This window comes from Tachyglossus aculeatus, chromosome X5 (genome assembly GCF_015852505.1).
Source record: "Tachyglossus aculeatus isolate mTacAcu1 chromosome X5, mTacAcu1.pri, whole genome shotgun sequence".
Lineage (NCBI taxonomy): Eukaryota > Metazoa > Chordata > Mammalia > Monotremata > Tachyglossidae > Tachyglossus > Tachyglossus aculeatus.
The window spans coordinates 9,478,684-9,500,358 of record NC_052097.1 but is presented as its reverse complement, the minus strand read 5'-3'; the positions used below and the strand labels follow the sequence as shown (position 1 = coordinate 9,500,358).

Sequence of the window (21,675 nt, the reverse complement as noted above, 5' to 3'; positions counted from 1 at the left end):
ATGAGCTTACAGTCTAGAGGGGAAGACGGACATTAATAAACATAAATATATAGATAACAGATACGTACGTAAGTGCTATGGGGCTAGGAGGGAGGATGAATAAAGGGAGCAAGTCAGGGCAACACAGAAGGGAGTGGGAGAAGTGGAAAGGAGGGCTTAGGAAGACCTCCTGGAGGAGTGGTGCCTTCCGCGAGCCCATTGTGGGCAGGGATTGTCCCTATTTGTGGCTGAATTGTACTTCCCAGGTGCTTAGTACAGTGCTCTGCAAACAGTAAGTCTCAATAAATACGACTGAATGAATGAATAAGGCTTGGAAGGAAGGGGAGTCATTGTCTGTCGGATAAAGGCGAGCTGGCTGACTAGGAGAAGTGAAGAAGAGGGCATACAGACCTGATGACTTGGTTACAGTGAGCACACATTGGGGTGCGTTTCCCCGCGGGGATGTGCTCCGCTCTCTGCACCAGGGTGTCCTGCTCATTCAGAGGGGGCTGGGTGGCACTTGAGCTGCTGGGGGCAGACGCTCCAGCCTGAGCCGTGCTGTTAGAGATTCTTCCAGTCAAAGGGGCTGTGGATTTGAAAGGAGACAATTAGAATAATTCTATAGATGAGCGAGCAAATGTGCTAAAGGAGCCACAAGGATTTATTACAAGGAATAGGCCTTCCGCGACTAAGCCCTCCTTTCCTCTTCTCTCACTCCCTTCTGTGATGCCTTGACTTGTTCCCTTTATTCATCCCCCTCCCAGCCCCCCATTGATGATGACGATGATGAAGATTAGTACTTGTAATGGTACTTATTAAGAACTTACTGTGTGCAGTAAGAATACATAGGTAGGATTAAGACAGGATCCTTCCAGACTGTGAGCCCACTGTTGGGTAGGGACCACCCCTATATGTTGCCAACTTGTACTTCCCAAGCGCTTAGTACAGTGCTCTGCACACAGTAAGCACTCAATAAATACAATTGAATGAATGAATGAATGATCCTTGGCCCGTGAGGAGCTCACAATCTATGATTATATTATAATTACAGTCTTCCTATGTACAGGCACTGTACTAAGCCCTGGGATTGAATATGAGTTAATCAGGTTGGACACAGTCCCTATCCCCCATAGGGCTCACAGTCTTAATCCCCATTTTACAGATGAGGTAACTGAGGCACAGAGAAATGAAAAGACATGCCCAAGATCACACCGCAGACAAGTGGCAGAAATAAAATTGGAACTCAGGTCCTCCTGGCTCTCGGGCCATGCTCTCTATCCACCAGGCCATGCTGCTTCTGCGGTTTATTTATTTATATTAATGTCGGTCTCCCCCTCTAGACTGTAAGCTCCCTGTGGGCAGGGAATATGTCTGCTGTTATTTCGTACTCCCCCAAGTGCTTAGTATAATGCTCTGTACGCAGTAAGTGCTCAATAAATACAACTGAATGGATGAATTAACGGGAATGTGGCAGTTCTGCTGAAAGCCTGTTCTTCCTTTGGACAATACCTTTTCCTGACTGGATTTGACTGGGGGAAGCGGTGTGAGGAGAAGGGGTCTCTAGAGGTAAGGCTGTGAGAGAGGGGGGCAGATGGATTATATGAGCAGCCCAAGGGGCTACAGAGCGGGTCTGCGTGCTCCATCTTGACCAGGCTCAGCCCAGCACACTCCCAGATGGGGGAACAGAACCGTCTTCCCCATCAGCCCGCAGTGTTTCAAGCTCGAATCGCTTCTTTCTCAAATGAAGCAGCCGAGGAGCGTTTGAGAGGAGACCATGTTTACGTTCCTGTGATTCTTTTCATCAAAACCGGGGCCCTGGGGGGCTTGACGCAGCAGATTTTCCTCGTGGTCGGCCAGTTTGAACCTGCCAGCGTAGCTACGCTGGCTGTGTTCAGCTGCGGTGCAGGATGCACAACCTTGTTCTGCCAAGACAGCTGTAACGTTCCCGCCCACTCAGAGATGCCGGAGGTAGACATGGGAATGGAAGTGAAAAGACAGTCGAGAGGGGTTCAAAAGCACTTGGATGCCGGCTCTCCTGAAGGGCTTTCGCTGGCACGGCACGCACGAAACACTTCCTTACTGACCAAAAGCTTTCGTCCTTTTCTTCCCCAATGAGTCAACAGGTTTGGGAGTATCGCTCTCTCTCTCTCTCCCTGTCCCGCTTCCAACTCACTCTTAATAATGTCAAATTTACTTTATTCTTTCCCGATGAGAGAGAAACATCAATGGTTTCCAAGTATGAAAACATTTGGATATGCTTTCATTTTTTTTACTTCCAAGAGAATGGAAAGAGTGGTTACTTCTTTATTATTTTTCTAGATATTAATCATGATGATCATCATCATCATTGTGGTAACTGTTAAGCACTTACTATGTCTCAAGCATTATACTAAGCGTTGGCACAGATACAAGATAATCGCCACCCACTTGGGTGGGGCTCACAGTATAAACAGGAGGGAGGACGCGTGCTGATTATCTCCATTTTGCAGATGAGGGAACTGAGGCGCAGAGAAGTGACTTGCCCAAGATTACACAGCAGACAAGTGGCAGAACTGGGATTAGAACCTGTGTTCTCTGACTCCCAGGATCATGCACTCTCTACTAGGCCTGCTCTATTCTCTTACTAAGACAGGCCTTTGCATATAAAACAACTATGTGCTCCCTCTATCTAGGCTGTGTTCCCTCCTCTAGACTGTAAGCTTGTTGTGGGCAGAGAATGTGTCTGTTTATTGTTGTTTTACCATGTGCAGAGCACTGTAATAAGCGCTTGGGAGAATACAATATAACAATAATCGGACACATTCCCTGCCCACAATCAGCCTGCATTCTAGAGGACTTACAGTCTAAAGGATCTTAAATCTACAAATTAGAGGTGTCCTAAACACTTAGCAAATTAAATCAATCAATGGTATTTACCGAGCCTTTACAGCCCTATTCTAGGCCCTTGGGAGAGCACAGTACGACAGAGTCGATAGATACGATCCCTGCTCTCAAGGAGCTTACAATCTAGTAGAGCTGCTGTTATTTCTAGTTCTATTTCTAGTTCTTAGAGAATTTTCCCTCCCCACTCCAAAATAGCCACCCAGTTCTTTAGGAGAGGTTCTTTTGCTGGTTCATCCCCTCATATCTCCACCAATGTTTTCTTACGGGAGTAGACCCCCCCCCCCCCCGACTTCCCCGCCTCCAAAATCATGACCACGCAAGTCCAGAAGAGCCCAATACTATTAATACCTTGCATTTATTTAGCCCTTTTCTTTCAAAGAACTAAATTATGCTCCAAGTTCACAGGTTAGATGGCATTTTGCACCTAAAGCTGATAATAATGACGGCACTTGTTAAGCGCTTACTATGTGTCAAGCACCGTTCTAAGCACTGGGTAGATACAAGCTAATTAGGTTGGACACAGTCCCTGTCCTACATGGGGTTCACAGTTTTCACCCCCATTTTACTATTTTTACTATGTGCTCTGCACATAGTAAGCGCTCAATAAATACGATTGATGATGATTTTAAAGATGAGGTAACTGAGGCACAGAGAATTGAAGTGACTTGCCCAAGGCCACATAGCACACAAGTGGTGGAACCGGGATTAGAACCCAGGTCCTTCTGACTTGAAGGACTTCTACCCAGACTGAGCCCCTTCCTTCCCAGACTGAGCCCCTTCCTTCCTCTCCCCCTCGTCCCCCTCTCCATCCCCCCATCTTACCTCCATCCCTTCCCCACAGCACCTGTATATATGTATATATGGTTGTACATATTTATTACTCTATTTATTTATTTATTTATTTATTTTACTTGTACATTTCTATCCTATTTATTTTATTTTGTTGGTATGTTTGGTTCTGTTCTCTGTCTCCCCCTTTTAGACTGTGAGCCCACTGTTGGGTAGGGACTGTCTCTATGTGTTGCCAATTTGTACTTCCCAAGCGCTTAGTACAGTGCTCTGCACATAATAAGCGCTCAATAAATACGATTGATTGATTGATTGATTGACTTCCACGTTCATGAACTAACCACTAGGCCATGCTGCTCCTGATCCATCAGAACGCGGAGAGTTTGTAACTCTCGTTGAGCCTTCAAATGTGGATCCTCGACTGCCTCCCTTCTCTCTCTTAAAGCACAGTTCTCTGGAACTGAAGGCCTCTTAATATGGGGTCGTGTGCTTGCTGGGGAGACGGACACGAAACTGTCAAATAGGGATTCAATACCTGTTCGCCCTCCTAGTTAGACTGCGAGCCCCATGTGGGACCGGGACTGTGTCCGACCTGACTGACTCGTATCTACCGCAGCACTCAGAACAGTGTTGGACACATAAGCACTTACCAAATGCCATAAAAAAGCCAACTCACTTCCTACTACTGGAAGGTACCGCTTCTTCTACGCAGGGACTGAGAAAAGTGGATTGGGCGCCTCTGGAGTATTTCACTCTGAGCAATCACTCAGAAGTTTCCTTCAACCAAGGATGCTAAGCTTAAACCAAAGCTGTGACAAGACTTGTTTAATATTTAACAAAGTTTACAGACAAGAAATTCAGTGCTTTTTTTTTTTTTCTTTCATCCCAGTGTGACTTCGCCCGGGTTGTGCTAACAATAGTACATTCTAATGCTGAACAAACCCAGTGAATGCAAACACAAGAGAAACATTTTGGGACAAAGGGAGAAAGATGGATTGTATGCCCTACCTAAGTCACTTTGGCAAAAGTTTTCCTGGTGCATAGGAACAATCACAGGCTAGGCTGCTTCGTACACACTTAAACATAGCAGCTACGAACAACGGCATTATTGTCTCCCAGCAAGGCCACGATTCCCCTTTAAAATGTTTTAACCCAATGTTTCCTAGGGGTTCTCAGTCAATCACAACTTTCTTCGCTTACAAGTGATTGCTATTCTGTGCAGAAGCCGGTTCCCTTCTTTTCCTCCTATCAATCAATGGTATTTATTCAGTGCTCACGGGGTATACAGCAGTGTAGTAATACTAATAATAATAACAAGTACTGCTATTACACTGTACTAAGTGTTTGGGAGAGTACAAAACAAGAGAATTGGAAGTGGCAAGTGCATTTAAGCTCGTTGTGGGTGGGAAATGTGGTCTGTTGACTGTTGTACTCTCCCAAGCGCTTGGTACAGTGCTCTGAACATAGAAAATGCTCAATAAATATGATTGAATAAATTAACTGGATATCTGTTCCTCCCTCCTACTCAGACTGTGAGACCATTGTGGGACAGGGAATGTGTCTGACTTGATAAACTTGTAGAATAGAGCTTGACACACAGTAAGTGCTTAATAAATGCCATTATTATTATTATTACTATTATTGAGGAGTTACCAGCTAATGGTGGAAACATCTTAAACCGCTTGGCAGAAGCCTAGGGTCTGAAAATTTTGGCCCCTGCCTTGTTTTGCGGAAAGGTTATGTATGCGCCATTCTATTCATCAACCGAGCAAGGGATTGCATGCCAAATAAATGGACCGGATCTGAAGACACACTAGGATCCAGAGTCAAAAAAACAGTACAGCACTTTTGTGCAATTTGTGCAATGGAGTCTCTCACATTGCTATTCTGGGCCTAAAAGCAGAACCGAGCCAATTAAACAGTTGACGGTTCATTTTGGCTGGTGTGAGCAGCCATAACGAGAAGCAACACGGTCTGGTGGCTAGAGCACAGGCCTGGGGGTCAGAAGGACCTGGGTTCTAATCCCGGCTCTGCCACCTGTCTGCTGTGTAACCATGGGCAAGTCACTTCATTTCTCTGGGCCTCAGTGATCTCATCTGTAAAATGGGGATTAAGACTGTGAGCCCCAGGTGGGACGTGGACTGTGTCCAAGCTCATTAGCTTGTGTCTACCCCAGCACTTAGTACAGTGCCTGGCATATAGTAAGCACTTAATACCAGAAAAAAAAAAACTTTAAGGGATTGGATATCAAGTATTACAGGGCTAAATTAATATTTCTGCCACTTCTGGGTGCTAATTTTCAGGACAAGCATCCTGCCTTTTAAATCAACCAACCTGGATTAAGGGGGATATGGAGGGTCTTTCAGAAAAAGGAAGGGGTGGAAACTTTATGCAGGCTTCACATTCTCTTCCCTACCTGTCCCATCTTGGGCCGCAATGAAGTAGAGAGACTTGCCCAAGGTCACACAGCGGGCAAGTGGAGGTATTAACATCCAAGCACATCTAGCATCATCGGGGGAAAATATTTTTTAGAATAAGCCACTTACACTCGCCAACCAGTGTTCTACTCCCTTCACGAAAGAAATCATGATACAGTAACAAGTGTTTCTAAAGGAAAATAAATATTTCTGTAGCGACAGCCAAGACTAATATTTTCTTCCTAAGCCATTTTGCTTGCCATGTCGTCTAAATCATCCCCTATTCCAATGGGCTAGTAAATCAAAGCAGGCAAGGTTGGCGAGCCTATGCACCAGATATTTTAGCTTCTCAGTTGGCACAGACACTTTGAAAATCGTGGATTAAATTAAGGTGTAGCTGATTGAGGTTTTCAGAAACCTTATCACCACCCTCACAATGAAATAGTTACAAATTCACACCCGATCCGGGAGTGGGGTCACTCTCTCTGACTAATTATATTCCTGTTTCTTCTTCCATGACTTCACCATGGCAATTTAAACATTGAAGGTGAGCTTACTTGATCTGAGAAGCCGGAGCCTCACAATGGTTTAAGGTTGCCACCTCAGTCTAAGAGTGAAGTTAGGCTTGAGGAGAAGAAAAAGAAGACCAATAGCAGTATTTCTTTAGCACTTACTGTGTGACAAGCATTTACTGAGCACTGAGCTAGGAAGATACCGGAGAGCAGACCAGATGCAGTCCCTGTCCCACACTGGGCTCACAGTTAAAGGGGAAAGAGAACAGGTATTCTGTCCCCTTTTTACAGATGAGGAAACTGAGGCCCAAAGAAGTTAAGTGACCTGTCCAAGATCACACAGCAGGCAAATAGTGGAGCCAAAATTAGAATCCATGTCTCTGACTCTAAGGCCCGTGGTCTTTCCATTATAATAACAATAATAATGGCATGTATTAAGCACTTACTATGTGCAATGCACTGTTCTAAGTGCTGGGGAGGTTACAACAGTGCTTTGCACACAGTAAGCGCTTAATAAATGCCATCATTATTATTATTATTATTATTATTACAAGGTGATCTGGTTGTCCCATGGGGGGCTCACAGTCTTAATCCCCGTTTTACAGATGAGGTAACTGAGGCCCAGAGAAGTTAAATGACTTGCCCAAAGTCACCCAGCTGACAATTGGCAGAGCCGGGATTTAAGCCCATGACCTCTGACTCCAAAGCCCGGGCTCTTTTCCACTGAGCCACGCTGCTTCTTATGCTACGCTGCTTCTCAAGGAAGTCTTAATATAGAAGCTTCTGAAGTCTGAAAAACATCAACAGAGTGGAAGGCACAGCTCACGCCGTGCCAAGATTCTCTTTAATGGTCGAAAAAATTGGAGTTGGAATAAAGAGTGGACGGAAAGTTATTCGGCCTGAGAGTTCAAAAATGATGCTGCTGATGCTAAATTCTTAATCACGTGTGACACTGTTTCTGATGGGCCACTGACAATCCTTTCACAGCAAATCCCTTCATTTCTCCTTTTGGCTCTCCCATCTGCATCGCCTATGCGCTCTGAAACTCTCCCCAGCCCCACGGCACTTATGTACCCATCTTCATACTCCACTTTTTCCCTTATCTGTGATTTATTTTAATGTCCATCTCGCCCCTGCAGAATGTAACCTCCTCATGAGCAGAGATCACACAATAATAATGATGGCATTTGTTAAGTGCTTACTGTGTGCCAAGCATATCTAACAACTCTACTGTAAATATACTCTCCCAAGCGTTTAGTAGAGAGGCAGGGAATATGTCAGTTTATTGTTGTATTGTATTTTCCCAAGCTCTTAGTACAGTGCTCTGCACATATTAAGTGCTCAATAAATCCTGCAGATTGATTGAAGTCCCAGTTTGCACTTTTCTTTCACAATATTCCTCAAATCTCTGCTCCAAGACAGTCACCTAATCAGCAGTTGGGGCCTGCCAGCTTTCTGTTGCTCCAACAAAGCGAGGACACACCACTGAGGTTTGTTTCATCATTTCGTGAATGCATTTCTTCAAATCCACCCTGTTTACAGTGGAGAAACCTCAACTCTTCTTCAGTGTCACATCCTCAGGATGATTGTTTTTGAGTAGGAATGACAGTTCTACATTTAAGTGGGTAGGAATGACAGTTCTACATTTAAGCAGGGCACCTGGGGACCCCCAGCAGGTAGCAACTACAGTCGCTGTGGCTTCAATATTTCAGAAATTCTCCATTTTTTTATAATAAAATCTCCTTGTGTCAAAACACCAATACATCAAAAACAGCAACTTCAAGTCACCTGCACTTGGGGTTTGGTGCCGCCCTAAAGTTATGAAATGAAAAAACCCAAAGTCATACCAAACTCACCTCCTATTTGAACCAGGAAAAAAGTCCATTCTGACCCTGAGAAGAATCTGAATGAATGGGGAAATATGTTGTTATCATTCAGGGCGAAGGATCGTTGTGTCTGGAGCCAAGACAAACTAACTTTACTTGACCTTCTGAGATTTAGACAAAGTGAAACACCTCAAGATTAGAGAAGGAAAGAGAGAAAAACAAAGTGGTTTTCTGCTAGTAAAACTGAAGAAAGAAAAAACTGCACTGGTTCATTAAAGGCTGGAGAAAGGTACAGCTACCTAATACCTAAGGTAGTTTTTCTGAGTAACAAACTGGATTCCATTCCCTTTAAGGACAATGGAGAGAAACTGTGTTAAGGATGACTGATTCTGACAGTTCATAATCTCCATTAATTCAGCGCACTGATTGAACACCTGCTGGGGAACAAGGTGAGGACTGGGACAGGTACACCAAAGTACAAAAACACTTGAGCTAGAAAATAGGGGGTAAGACCCAGCACCTGCCCTCACGGAGTTTGCCATGTAGGGGGGATAAAAATCAGATTTTCAACTCTGCATTAATTAGTGTTTCACTGAAAAGGCTTTTGAAGACGTCTGAAAGATCACTTTCCCTGGATGCCACGGAGGATAGGCTAGAGAAACTGAGAAGCAGCATGGCCTACTGGAAAGAGCACAGGCCTGGAAGTTGGAGGACCTGTGTACTAAACCTTGCACCGCCTCTTGTCTGCTGTGTGACCATGGGCAAATCACTTCACTGTTCTGCTCCTCAGTTACCTCATCTGTAAAATGGGGATTAAGACTGGGAGCCCCAAGTGGGACAGAGACTGTGTCCAACTCGATTTGCTTGTATCTACCCCAGCACCTAGTACAGTGCCTGGCTCAGAGTAGGCACTTAAATACTATTCAAAAAGAAAAAAAGAGAGAACACCACCTGCTTTGGATATGTCCACGTTAATGGTGAAAGGAGTCCCATATAGATCTTGAGGCAAACCACCGATAGTGGCAGTGATAAGGTCATTTATTGAGTGCAACTTGATGTAGCACATACTTGGGAAGTACAGAATATCCAAATGCCACTTTCCCTATTTAAAAGGAGTTTATGCTTCGGGTCACAATCCCTCCACCCTCCCTCAACAAGTTAAACACAACAGCGCTGTGGCAGTGTAGCCCAGTGGATAGAGCATGGGCCTGGGTTCTAGTCCTGGCTCTGCCACTCCCTGCTGTGTGACCTTGGGTGCCTCACTTCTCTCCTCTGTGCCTCAGTTACCTCATCTGTAAAATAGGGTTTAAGACTGGGAGCCCCACATGGGAAATGGACTGTGTCATCCAACTTAATTTCCTTGTATCTACCCCAGTGCTTAGTACAGTGCCTGGCACATACTAAATGCTCAATAAAGACCATTTTAAAAGACAAAAACACAAGCTTGGTTGCTTGGGAAGGGATTTCAAGCTCCAGGCTTTTCTGGGACTCACAAGTCCCTGCAAATTCCCAACTGGGGGCATCTTTGGGGGCCCACAACACTCCTTATTCATGGCAGGAGAATGATGGGACATTCATATGCTGGAACTGGCCACCCACCTTGAAGAAAGGATATCTTCAAATTCCCAGAACACTCTTCTGTCATCCTTGGTGGATCAGAAGTTTAGGACAGATGATTTCTTGAAGTCCTCCCCCCGCAACCAATATCTACAGGTCTTTTTACTACCTTCATTTAAGCCAGATGAGTTGATCAGTGATAAGCACTGACCATTTTATGACTGACAAATACGAAAAATTTTTGGAGATTTCCTCACTGCCCTAGAGAATGCTAACGGTCTGATCACCTAGGTGTGAAGGGCAGAATGAAGACGAACTTTCAGATTGTCAGACTGAAGCCAACCAAGTGATGAGCATTTAGGGAAAGATGAAGAGGGAGAAAGCAGCTAGCTCACTTTGCTGATTGGTACTTCCTTATAAATGAAGCAGAATTTAGCATTTAGCACCAAAAGTATGAGCAGCAACACATGAAATAAGTGAAGACTCCTGGCTCAGGATTAGATGAATGTAGCGTCTGCTCCTTGGAAAGCAAAGATGTCCTAATTTTGCCTTGCCTGGTGTCAGGATGATAGGAGGCAGGCGGCAACAACGCTATTAGGAAAAAGACCAAATACTCGTGTGGGTTTTAAGCTACCCTCTGCCCTACCAATCAGTTGTACTTTCTTCTGAGATGGAGTTTTCAACAACTACAACTAGTCATTTCGGGAACTGGAGAGAAAATGAAGTTTAATCAGGAGCTGATGGAACCTACTGATAAAGAAAATACGAAGGGTGAAGAATTCCTGGTGAATTCCTGAGACCCCCAAATCGCATCAAACCAACAGTCACTTCATTCAACTAGTTGTAAATATTTTTATATCTGGCTCTCCAATTAGAGTGCAAGCTCTGGATAGGCAGAAAGGGTGTCATGCTTCTTCTGGACTTTCCCAAGCACTTAATATAGTTCATGGTACCCAGTAGGTGCTCAGTAAATACCATGACTATTTAGACTGTGAACTCCAATCTGTTTATATTGAATCTACACCTCACGCACATAATAAGTACCTAACAACCACCTCAATTATTATTACCACTTATTACCAGAAGCAGCATGGCTTAGTGGAAAGGGCATGCACCTAGAAATCAGAGGACCTGGCATCTAATTTCAGTTCTGCCACTTGTCTGCTGTGTGACCTTGGGCAAGCCACTTAACTTCTCTGGGCCTCAGTTCCCTTACCTGAAAAATGGGACTGAGATTGTGAGCCCCACGTGGGACATGGGCTGGGTCCAATTTGAAGAGCTTATATCTACCCCAGTGTTTAGTACAGTGCCTGGCACATAGTAAGCGATTAACAAATACCATTAAGTAAAAATAAGATGTGGTAGCATTTTAAATCACTAGATTACAGTTGCTAGATTTTAATCTCTTTAAGGGCAGGGATTGGGTCTACCAACTCTATTGTACTGTACTCTTCCAAACACGTAGTACAGTACTTTGCAATCAATTAATGATATTTATTGAGTGCTTACTATATGCAGAGCACTGAACTAAGGGCTTGGGTGAGTACAATACAATAATAATAATAATAATAATAATAATGACATTTTATAAGCACTTACTATGTGCCAGGCACCGTACTAAGCACTGGTGGGGGGATACAAGCAAATCGAGTTGGACACAGTCCCTGTCCCATGTGGGGCTCGCAGTCTCCATCCCCATTTTACAGATGAGGCAACTGAGGCCCACAGAAGTGAAGTGACTTGCCCAAGGCCACACAGCAGACAAGTGGCGGAGCCGGGATTAGAACCTAAGACCTTCTGACTCCCAGGCACGTGCTCTATCCATTAAGCCATGCTGCTTCTCAACAGAAAACAAAAGAATTAGCAGACATGCTCCCTGCCCATAACGAGCTTACCATCTAGAGGGGGAAATGAGGTAACTAGTGTGGCAAAAAAAAATGGCATTATAAAAGCTTAGGCCAATGTAAGGGTTTGTGTTGAGTCATATCTTCATAGGTATTGCTACTGACAGATTTTACGGGTTGTGAGTGGGGCTTACAAAACCAGTGGGTGACTGACAATCCCTTCTGCATCAGATTTAGGTGAAGATTGCTTTTTAAAGCTCTTTTGTATTTGTTACTTACAGTTTTTACTACGGTATCTGTAAAGCACTGACTATTTATTTTATTTTGTTAGTATGTTTGGTTTTGTTCCCTGTCTCCCCCTTTTAGACTGTGAGCCCACTGTTGGGTAGGGACTGTCTCTATTTGTTGCCAACTTGTACTTCCCAAGCGCTTAGTACAGTGCTCTGCACACAGTAAGCGCTCAATAAATACGATTGATGATGATGATGAATCAAGCACTGTTGTAAGCGCTGAGGTAGATACAAGTTAATCAGGCTGAACACAATCCTTGTCCCACATGAGGTTCACGGTCTAAGCAGGAGGGAGAAGAGGTACTAAATCCCCATGGTACAGTTGAGGAAACTGAGGCCCAGAGAAGTGAGGTGCCTTGCCCAAGGTCACACAGCAGGTATGTGGCGGAGAGGGGATTAGAAGCCGGTCCTCTGACCCCCAGACTCATCCTCTTTCCACTAGGCCCGTGTTGCTTCCCATAAAGACTGTGGCTGGCTTTTTATTTTCTTTTCTCACTTTCAGGGTTATGTACTTCTAGAGGTCTTTGTTCCTTGACATTTCTGACTGCTCTAAGTCAGGCTGACCTGCTTTTGCGGTTGCCTGCCAACTATCCTCTGCCATGTACCACATCATTTGAGGATTTACTTCACTGTATCTTTAGAACGATTCTTCTGCTCCCCCTGTAGACATTCGTTCCATTCCTGCTCACCAGAGAGCAGCTGTTTAAGTACCCTGCCACTGTCCATCCTCCTAACATGGATTAGAATGTCACAAACAAGTATAGTTAAGATCTCATCTAATTCCTAAAAAATAAATCCCCGATTCTACAACGCCTCTAAAAAAAATCTATATTAGGATTCTTCTTTTTATGTTTGAGTCTTGACAGGGGATGAATGATCCTCTCCATCAGTGGTATTTACTGAGCGCTTATTATGTGCAGAGCACTCTATCAAGTGTTGGGGAAAGTACAGCACAACAGACTTGGCAGACACGGTCCCTGCCCACAAGAAGCTTACAATCTAGAGGGTATATAAACCAAGTTCCTAGTTCAGGTGTTCAGACTTCAGGAAGTATTCTTTCCTTGAAGACAAGCACAAGATGTAGTCAAAGTCGTGTCCGATTATTTTCACCCAGTATAGCCTTCTGGAACTTTTGCGGAGCCTAATGTTTGTGTTTTGCTTGGCTGTTTTTCAATCCGATTAGTAATTACAGAGGATCTTTCTTGTCAAATAGACACCTGAGAAAAGGAATACGATCCCACCTCGGCTGGGATGCTGCGTCTCCCTCGTCTTGCTCATTTTTATCGGCTGCTTGGCATCACTGCTTTCTTGAAAGAGGCCTGGTGAGCACAGGCTATATAAAACCACAGGTGAGCTGCTGTCGATTTTAAGATAGAACTTCAACGGAACGTGCAACACAAACGCTGGACAAGCTCGAAATTCCCTTGTGGCCCTTAAACCCTCAATCAGACCTTGAACTGCCGTCTTGTTTTCCGGTCTGAGCTCTAAGGTCCTCAGTATTGAACTATGCTAATAATGATTACTAAGAATAATTATGAAGAGGAGAACTGTTCATTAGCTGCAAAGAGATAGAAGACCAAGATGCAAAGGGGTAGGGAAGAAGGAGGGGTCGGCTATACTCCAGACTATAGGCTCATTATGGGCAGGGAAACTGTCTGCTAATTCTATTATAGTGCACTCTCTATAGGGCCCTACACATCCTAAGTGCTCAATAAAAACAACTGATGGATTAAGTGTTTTGGCTTTCACGATATATCACTTCTGGACTATGCTGTCTTCCACAGTAGAGTACCTATAGATTGTCAGCTTTTTATGGGCAAGGAATGTGTATACCAGTTCTCTTGTATTGTAATCAATCAATCAATCAATCGTATTTATTGAGCGCTTACTGTGCGCAGAGCACTGTACTAAGCGCTTGGGAAGTACAAGTTGGCAACATATAGAGACAGTCCCTACCCAACAGTGGGCTTACAGTGTAGAGAAGCAGCATGGCATAGTGGATAGAGCACAGGCCTGGGAATTAGAAGGTTATAGGTTCTAATCCCAGCTCCGCCACACGTCCGCCGTGAGACCGTAGGCAAGTCACTTCACTTCTCTGTGTCTCAGTTACCTCATCTGTAAAATGGGGATTGAGACTGAGAGTCCCACATGGGACAGGGACTGTGTGCAACTTGATTTGCTTGTATCCACTCTAGCTTGGTACAGAGATTGACACATAGTGAGCACTTAAATACCACAATTATTATTATCATGATTACTATCCCAAGGGTGCAGTAGCATGATCTGCACATAGTAAGCACTCAATAAATACCATCGATTGATTGAGAAGCAGCGTGGCTCAGTGGAAGGAGCCCGGGCTTTGGAGTCAGAGGTCATGGGTTTAAATCCCGGCTCCACCACTTGTCAGCTGTGTGACTTGGGGCAAGTCACTTAACTTCTCTGGGCCTCAGTTACCTCACCTGGAAAATGGGGATTAAGCCTGTGAGTCCTACGTGGGACAACGTGATTACCTTGTATCTACCCCAGCACTTAGAACAGTGCTTTGCACATAGTAAGTGCTTAATAAACACCATCATCATTATTATTATTATTATTCCACAAACCAAAGGGATCATTTATTAGGAAAGGATATATCATTCTCAAATGAAGCCTTTAGATTTTGATTGCCTGGGTTACTCATTAACACTCATCACTGGATTTTTTTGAAAAGCTTCATTTTTTTTTTTTAAATGGCATTTGTTAAGTGCTTACCATGTGTCAAACACTGTTTTAAGTGCCGGAGTAGGTACAAGTTATTTAAGGTTGGGCACAGTCCTTGTCCCACATGGGGATCACAGTCTAAGTAGAAGGGAGAACAGGTATCCCCATTTTACAGTTGAGGAAACTAAGGCACAGAGAAGTAAAGTGACTTGCCCAAGTTCACAGAGTAGGCAACTGGCAGAGCGGAATTAGAACCCAGTTAATTAATAATAATAATGATGGCATTTGTTAAGCGCTTACTATGTGCGAAGCACTGTTCTAAGTGCTGGGGGGGGATACAAGGTGATCAGGTTGTCCCACGTGGGGCTCAAAGTCTTAATCCCCATTTTACAGATGAGGGAACTGAGGCTCAGAGAAGTTAACTGACTTGCCTAAGGTCACGCAGCAGACAAGTGGCGGAGCTGGAATTAGAACCCACGACCTCTGACTCCCAAACCCGGGCTTTTCCCACTGAGCCACGCTGCTTCTCCTAGATCCTCTCCCAGATCATCATCATCAATCGTATTTATTGAGCGCTTACTGTGTGCAGAGCACTGTACTAAGTGCTTGGGAAGTACAAGTTGGTAACATATAGAGACGGTCCCTACCCAGCAGTGGGCTCACAGTCTAAAAGATCCTCTGACTCCCAGGACTGTGGTCTCTCCACCAGGCCATGCCGCTTCTCCTTTATTTGACTATTTCTGCGGCAAAGCTGGGTGTCAGTAGGGAAGGCAATATCTGCAAGCCTTTTACAGAGTAATGAAAAATAAATGCAATAAATAATGGAAAAAATAAATAAATAATAAATAAACAAACCACCCTCCCGGCCAAAAAAATCAAGCGTCCCTATCACTGACTGATTTACTCTAAATCCCTACTTGAAACTCACTCATAATATAGACAAATTCTCTTTTTGTGACTTTGCTCATTTTGAATTCAGTGGTTTCTTGCACAGATCTTGGAGAGCTCCCTGAATTCCCATTTCTTTCCCGGTAAGTTGTTGCATTTTAAGGGCTGGAGGTTTCCGAAGCCAATTAAAGCCCTTTAGAGAAGCCAAAGGGTATCGTCGCCCTCTGGAGGGGCTTCTGCCGTACTGACATAGATTCCCAAATCCAACTGCTTTTTCCCCCCTGCAAAAGACAGACCGGACTGCAAACTTAGCGACCCGGTTGCAAAAATCCTCAGCACGCTCAGTTTCCACTTTCACCAGCTTTGCCCACCACCGAAAAAGGCTTCATTCAAGCACAGATCTGCCAGGCCCTGCTGAGAGCTCACCTCCTCCAAGAGGCCTTCCCAGACTGAGCCCCTTCCTTCCTCTCCATCCCCATCTTACCTCCTTCCCTTCCCCACAGCACCTGTATATATGTATATATGTTTGTACATATTTATTACTCTATTTATTCTCTCCATCACCTCGCCCCCTCCTACCTCACCTCCCTTCTCTCCTTCTACAGCCCAGTCCGCACCCTCCGCTCCTCCACCGCTGATCTCCTCACCGTACCTCGCTCTCGCCTGTCCCGCCATCGACCCCCGGCCCACGTCCCCCCCCCGGGCCTGGAATGGCCTCCCTCTGCCCATCCGCCAAGCTAGCTCTCTTCCTCCCTTCAAGGCCCTGCTGAGAGCTCACCTCCTCCAGGAGGCCTTCCCAGACTGAGCCCCTTCCTTCCTCTCCCCCTCGTCCCCTTCTCCATCCCCCCATCTGACCTCCTTCCCTTCCCCACAGCACCTGTATATATGTTTGTACATATTCATTACTCTATTTATTTATTTTACTTGTACATATCTATTCTATTTATTTGATTTTGTTAGTATGTTTGGTTTGGTTCTCTGTCTCCCCCTTTTAGACTGTGAGCCCACTGTTGGGTAGGGACTGTCTCTATATGTTGCCAATTTGTACTTCCCAAGCGCTTAGTACAGTGCTCTGCACATAGTAAGCGCTCAATAAATACGATTGATTGATTGATTGGGGTCAGCAGGTATTTGAAACAAGTGTCTCGTTCCCGAGCCCTGGCTCTTGAGCTATTTAATAAATCGGGCAGACGGCAGGAGGCCTTGCAAAAAGACCACTGGCCTGCAAGGCAGGGGATCCAGGCTTTAGTTTGTTTGGCCACGTGTTCGCTGGGTGACCTTGGGCTACTCACTTCACTTCCCTGGGCCTCAGTTTTGTGCCGCAGTTCCCTCATCTGTAAAATGGGGATTAAGACTGTGAGCCCTACGAGCCCTACAACCCAATTATCTTGTATCCCAGTGCTTAGTACAGTCCTTGGCTCACAGCAAGCGCTTAAAAAATACCACAAATATAATTATTATTCCTCTGTCACATAGGGATTGAATGTCTATTCTCTCTCCCCCTTAGGGGACCGTATAGGACAGGGAATTTGTCCGATTTGATAACCTTGAATCTACTCCAGTGCTGCTTCCTTGAGAAAATATTTGTTAAGTGCTGTGTCAATCAATCAATTGTATTTATTGAGCGCTTACTGTGTGCAGAGCACTGTACTAAGCGCTGGGGAAGTACAAGTTGGCAACATATAGAGACAGTCCCTACCCAACAGTGGGCTCACAGTCTAAAAGTGTCAGGCACTGTACTAAGTACTGGAGTAGATCGATAAAAGCTAATCAGGTTGGACACACTCCCTCACATCATGTCCCACATGGGGGTCACAGTCTTAATCCCCATTTTGCATTTGAGGTAACTGAGGCACAGAGAGGTGAAGAGACTTGTCCAAGGTCACACAGCAGACAAGTGGAGGAGCTGGGATTAGAACCCAGGTCCTTCTGACCCCCAGGCCCACGCTCTACCCATTAGGCCAAGCTGCTAAGCATTTAATACATTATAATAATATAACATGCTTTTGTTAATATGCTTTTGTTCTCTGTCTCCCCCTTTTAGACTGTGAGCCCACTGTTGGGTATGGACTGTATATGTTGCCAATTTGTACTTCCTAAGCGCTTAGTACAGTGCTCTGCACATAGTAAGCGCTCAATAAATACGATTGATGATGATGATGATGATAACAGTGTTGGCACACATCCCTGCCTACAATGAGTTATGTACATACGTGCTGTGGAGTTGCATTTCCACAATGACGGGCCAGAACATAACATGCACCCTCTATTTCAAAGCATAGTAACAGTTATAGTATTTATTGAGCACTTAATGTGTGCTGAGCACTGTACTGAGTGCTGGAAAAGGGAACACCACAGGGAATTAGACCCGGATAATCCTCTTTGAGGGGTTCACAATCAATCAATGGCATTAATTGAGTGCTTGCACTGCGCAGATCACTGTATTAATTGCTTGGGAGAGTACTATACAAGAGTTGGTAGACAAGTGCTCTGCTCGCAGAGATCGGTCAGAGGTTGTGGGTTCTAATCCCAGCTCTGCCACTTATGAGCTGTGTGACTTTGGGCAAGTCACTCAACTTCTCTGTGCCTCAATTACCTCATCTGTAAAATGGGGATTAAGTCTGTGAGCCCCATGTGGGACAACCTGATTACCTTGGATCTACGAGAAGCAGCGTGGCTCAGTGGAAAGAGCCCGGGCTTGGGAGTCAGAGGTCATGGGTTCTAATCCTGGGTCAACTGTGTGACTTTGGGCAAGTCACTTCACTTCTCTGTGCCTCAGTTACCTCATCCGTAAAATGGGGATTAAGATTGGGAGCCCCATGTGGGACACCCTGATCACCTCGTATCCCCCCAGCGCTTAGAACAGTGCTTTGCGCATAGTAAGCACTTAACAAATGCCATTATTATTATTACTACCCCAGCGCTTAGAACAGCACTTGGCATATAGTAAGCGATTAACAAATACCATCATCATCACTGAGGGGAAGGAGGCTTGGAAACAGACACATCGGGGCCGAGGAAACACTAAACTAGACTGTAAGTTCATTATAATGTACTCTCCCAAGCGCTTAGTCCAGTGCTCTGCACACAGACAGCGCTCCATAAATATGACTGACTGATGAAGGGACAAGGACGAATAGGCAAAACACGAAAGCAAGTACACCAAAATGAAAAAAACGAGCTGAGATGCGGCGACAGAAGGTGGCTTTATCACGCAGGGAGGGGAAAACGAACGTCGTGGCGCTTACCCGGTTTGTTGGGCCGCTGCCAACTCGGGGGTTTGGCCACGTTGGTGGCTCCCGGGGGTCTGAAAGCGGCAGGAGTGGAGAAACTGGCCACCCCCGGCCTGCCAGAGGCGGGGGGTTCTGGTTCCTCTGCTGGGCTCCTCGCTGAGGAGACAGGGTAAGCCGGAGCGTCGCTGCGGAGGGCAGAGAGGGAGAACGGGGTGAGAAAAGGGCACTTGGAAGTGGCGACGACGTGAAAATACAAGGAAACGGGCGTTTCATCATCATCATCATCATCATCATCAATCGTATTTATTGAGAGCTTACCGTGTGCAGAGCACTGTACCAAGCGCTTGGGAAGTACAAGTTGGTAACATACAGAGACAGTCCCTACCCAGCAGTGGGCTCACAGTCTAAAAGGGGGAGACAGAGAGCAAAACCAAACATACTAACAAAATAAAATAAAATAGATATGTACAAGTAAAATAGAGTAATAAATATGTACAAACATATATACATATATACAGGTGCTGTGGGGAAGGGAAGGAGGTAAGATGGGGGGATGGAGAGGGGGACGAGGGGGAGAGGAAGGAAGGGGCTCAGTGTGGGAAGGCCTCCTGGAGGAGGTGAGCTCTCAGCAGGGCCTTGAAGGGAGGAAGAGAGCGTGCTTGGCGGATGGGCAGAGGGTGGGCATTCCAGGCCCGGGGGATGACGTGGGCTGGGGGTCGATGGCGGGACAGGCGAGAACGAGGTACGGTGAGGAGATTAGCGGCAGAGCAGCGGAGGGTGTGGGCTGGGCTGGAGAAGGAGAGAAGGGAGGTGAGGTAGGAGGGGGCGAGGTGGTGGACAGCCTTGAAGCCTTCCTTCCAAAAGCAGTGGCGTTTATCTTGTGTTTGTGCCAAGCACTGTTCCGAGCGCTGGGGCAGATACCAGGCATTCAGGTGGGCCGTAGTTCCCGTCCCTCACAACCTGGCTCCCGGTCTGAGAAAGGAGAACTGGCGCCGAATCCCCATTTTACGGATGAGGCGGTGAGGCTCGGAGAGGCTGACTTGCCAAGACCACAGGAGCAGGCAGGTGGAAGAGCTGGTGATGAGAACCCAGGGCCTCCGTCTCCCAGGTCTGTGTTCCTTTCACTAGGTCACGCCGTTTCCCGGTTGAATTGCCTTCCTAATGAGACACACGGTCTCCGAAGAGAGCAAATGTCCCCATATAGCCTAGGCACCAGCCATATTCATTGATTCATTCAGATTTATTAAGCGCTTACTGTGTTTAGAGGACTGTACTAAGCGCCACTTGTTGGATGGCAGCTGATGGCTCAGTGGAAGGAGCACGGGCTTTGGGCAAGTCACTTAGCTTCTCTGTGCCTCAGTTCCCTCATCTGTAAAACGGGGATTAAGACGGTGAGCCCCACGAGGGACAACCTGCTTACCTTGTATCTACCCAGCATTTAGAACAGTGCTTGGCACATAGTAAGTGCTTAACAAATACCATTATTATTATTATAATCAATAGAAAAAGGCTAGGACTGGAGGTCGGCAGACTTGTACTCCAATCCCATCTCAGCCACAGGCCTGCTGCGTGACCTTGGGCAAGTCACTTTACTTCTCTGTGCCTTAGTTAACTCATCTGTGCAATGGAGATTAGGACTGTGTATCTTACAGGGACATGGACAGTGATTAACTTGTATCTACTTCAGCGCTTAGAACAGCGCTTTGCACATAGTAAGCGCTTAATAAATGCCACTATTATTATCTACTCCAGTATTTAGTAAGCGCTTAATAAATGCCATTATTATTATCTACTCCAGTACTTAGTACAGTGCCTGGCACATAGTAAGTGCTTAAAATACACCCAAACCCCCCCAAAAAACATTTGGGAGAAATGTCCATAGTTGTTGAATTTGGAGAGAATTGTTTTCTGCCAGATTATCAGGTAGAGGAGGTGTTCCAACAAATGATTATCACCTAAATGATCATTAAAAAATAAGGAATCAGGGCTAAGAACAGACAAAAAGATGCTAACTAATGGGAATGGTGAGGGGCACTTCTACATAATGAACAGCAATAACAATGTGAGCCCATTGTTGGGTAGGGACCGTCTCTATATGTTGCCAACTTGTACTTCCCAAGCGCTTAGTACAGTGCTCTGCACACAGTAAGTGCTCAATAAATACGATTGAATAAATGAATAGTGGGATTTATTAAGCACTTATTAGGGGTCAAGCATATGCTAATCACGGGAGTAGATGCAAGATTATCAGATGAGACATAGTCTCTGTCCCAAGCTAAGAGGTAGGGAGACCAGATATATTATCCTTAATTTACAGATGAGGAAACTGAAGCATGGAGAAGTTACGTACCTTGCCTAAGGTCACTCGGCAGGGAAGTGGCAGAGCTGGGATCAGAACACAGGTCCTCTAACTTCCAGGCCTGTATTTGTTCCATTAGGCCAAGAATTACGTCCCAGAGTGGTTAAATGACTTGCCCAAAGTCACACAGCAGGCCAGTGGCTGAGGTGGGATTAGAATACAGGTCCACCGCCCTCCAGTCTTAGCCTTTTTCTATTAGCTGCAGTCTTCGACCCATCAGAATTCCCAACTCTTCCCACTATCTAGAGTTGATTTTAATCAGGAGTGAAGCCCTTAGGGATGCCAGTTGAAAGCAACGTTATGTGCCAGTGATCCAGAAAGTGACAGATGCAGAGAGAACAGCTTATGACTTATTTATTAAAGCAATTATGACGACCTAAGTGGAAACGTCTACACAA

General features: G+C 45.3%; 1 protein-coding gene across 7 annotated transcripts in view; it reads right to left on the bottom strand.

Annotated features, from left to right (window-relative positions):
• Positions 1-21,675, bottom strand: part of LOC119947716 (PDZ and LIM domain protein 5-like) — a 200,106-nt gene that overhangs the window by 15,832 nt on the left and 162,599 nt on the right. For all 7 annotated transcript variants that reach the window (XM_038769339.1, XM_038769340.1, XM_038769338.1 and 4 more), the window contains 2 exons: positions 18,934-19,103; positions 391-565 (listed from right to left, as the gene is read on the bottom strand). In XM_038769339.1, coding sequence (XP_038625267.1) covers positions 391-565; positions 18,934-19,103 — 345 coding nt within the window. The remainder of the gene's footprint in view (positions 1-390; positions 566-18,933; positions 19,104-21,675) is intronic.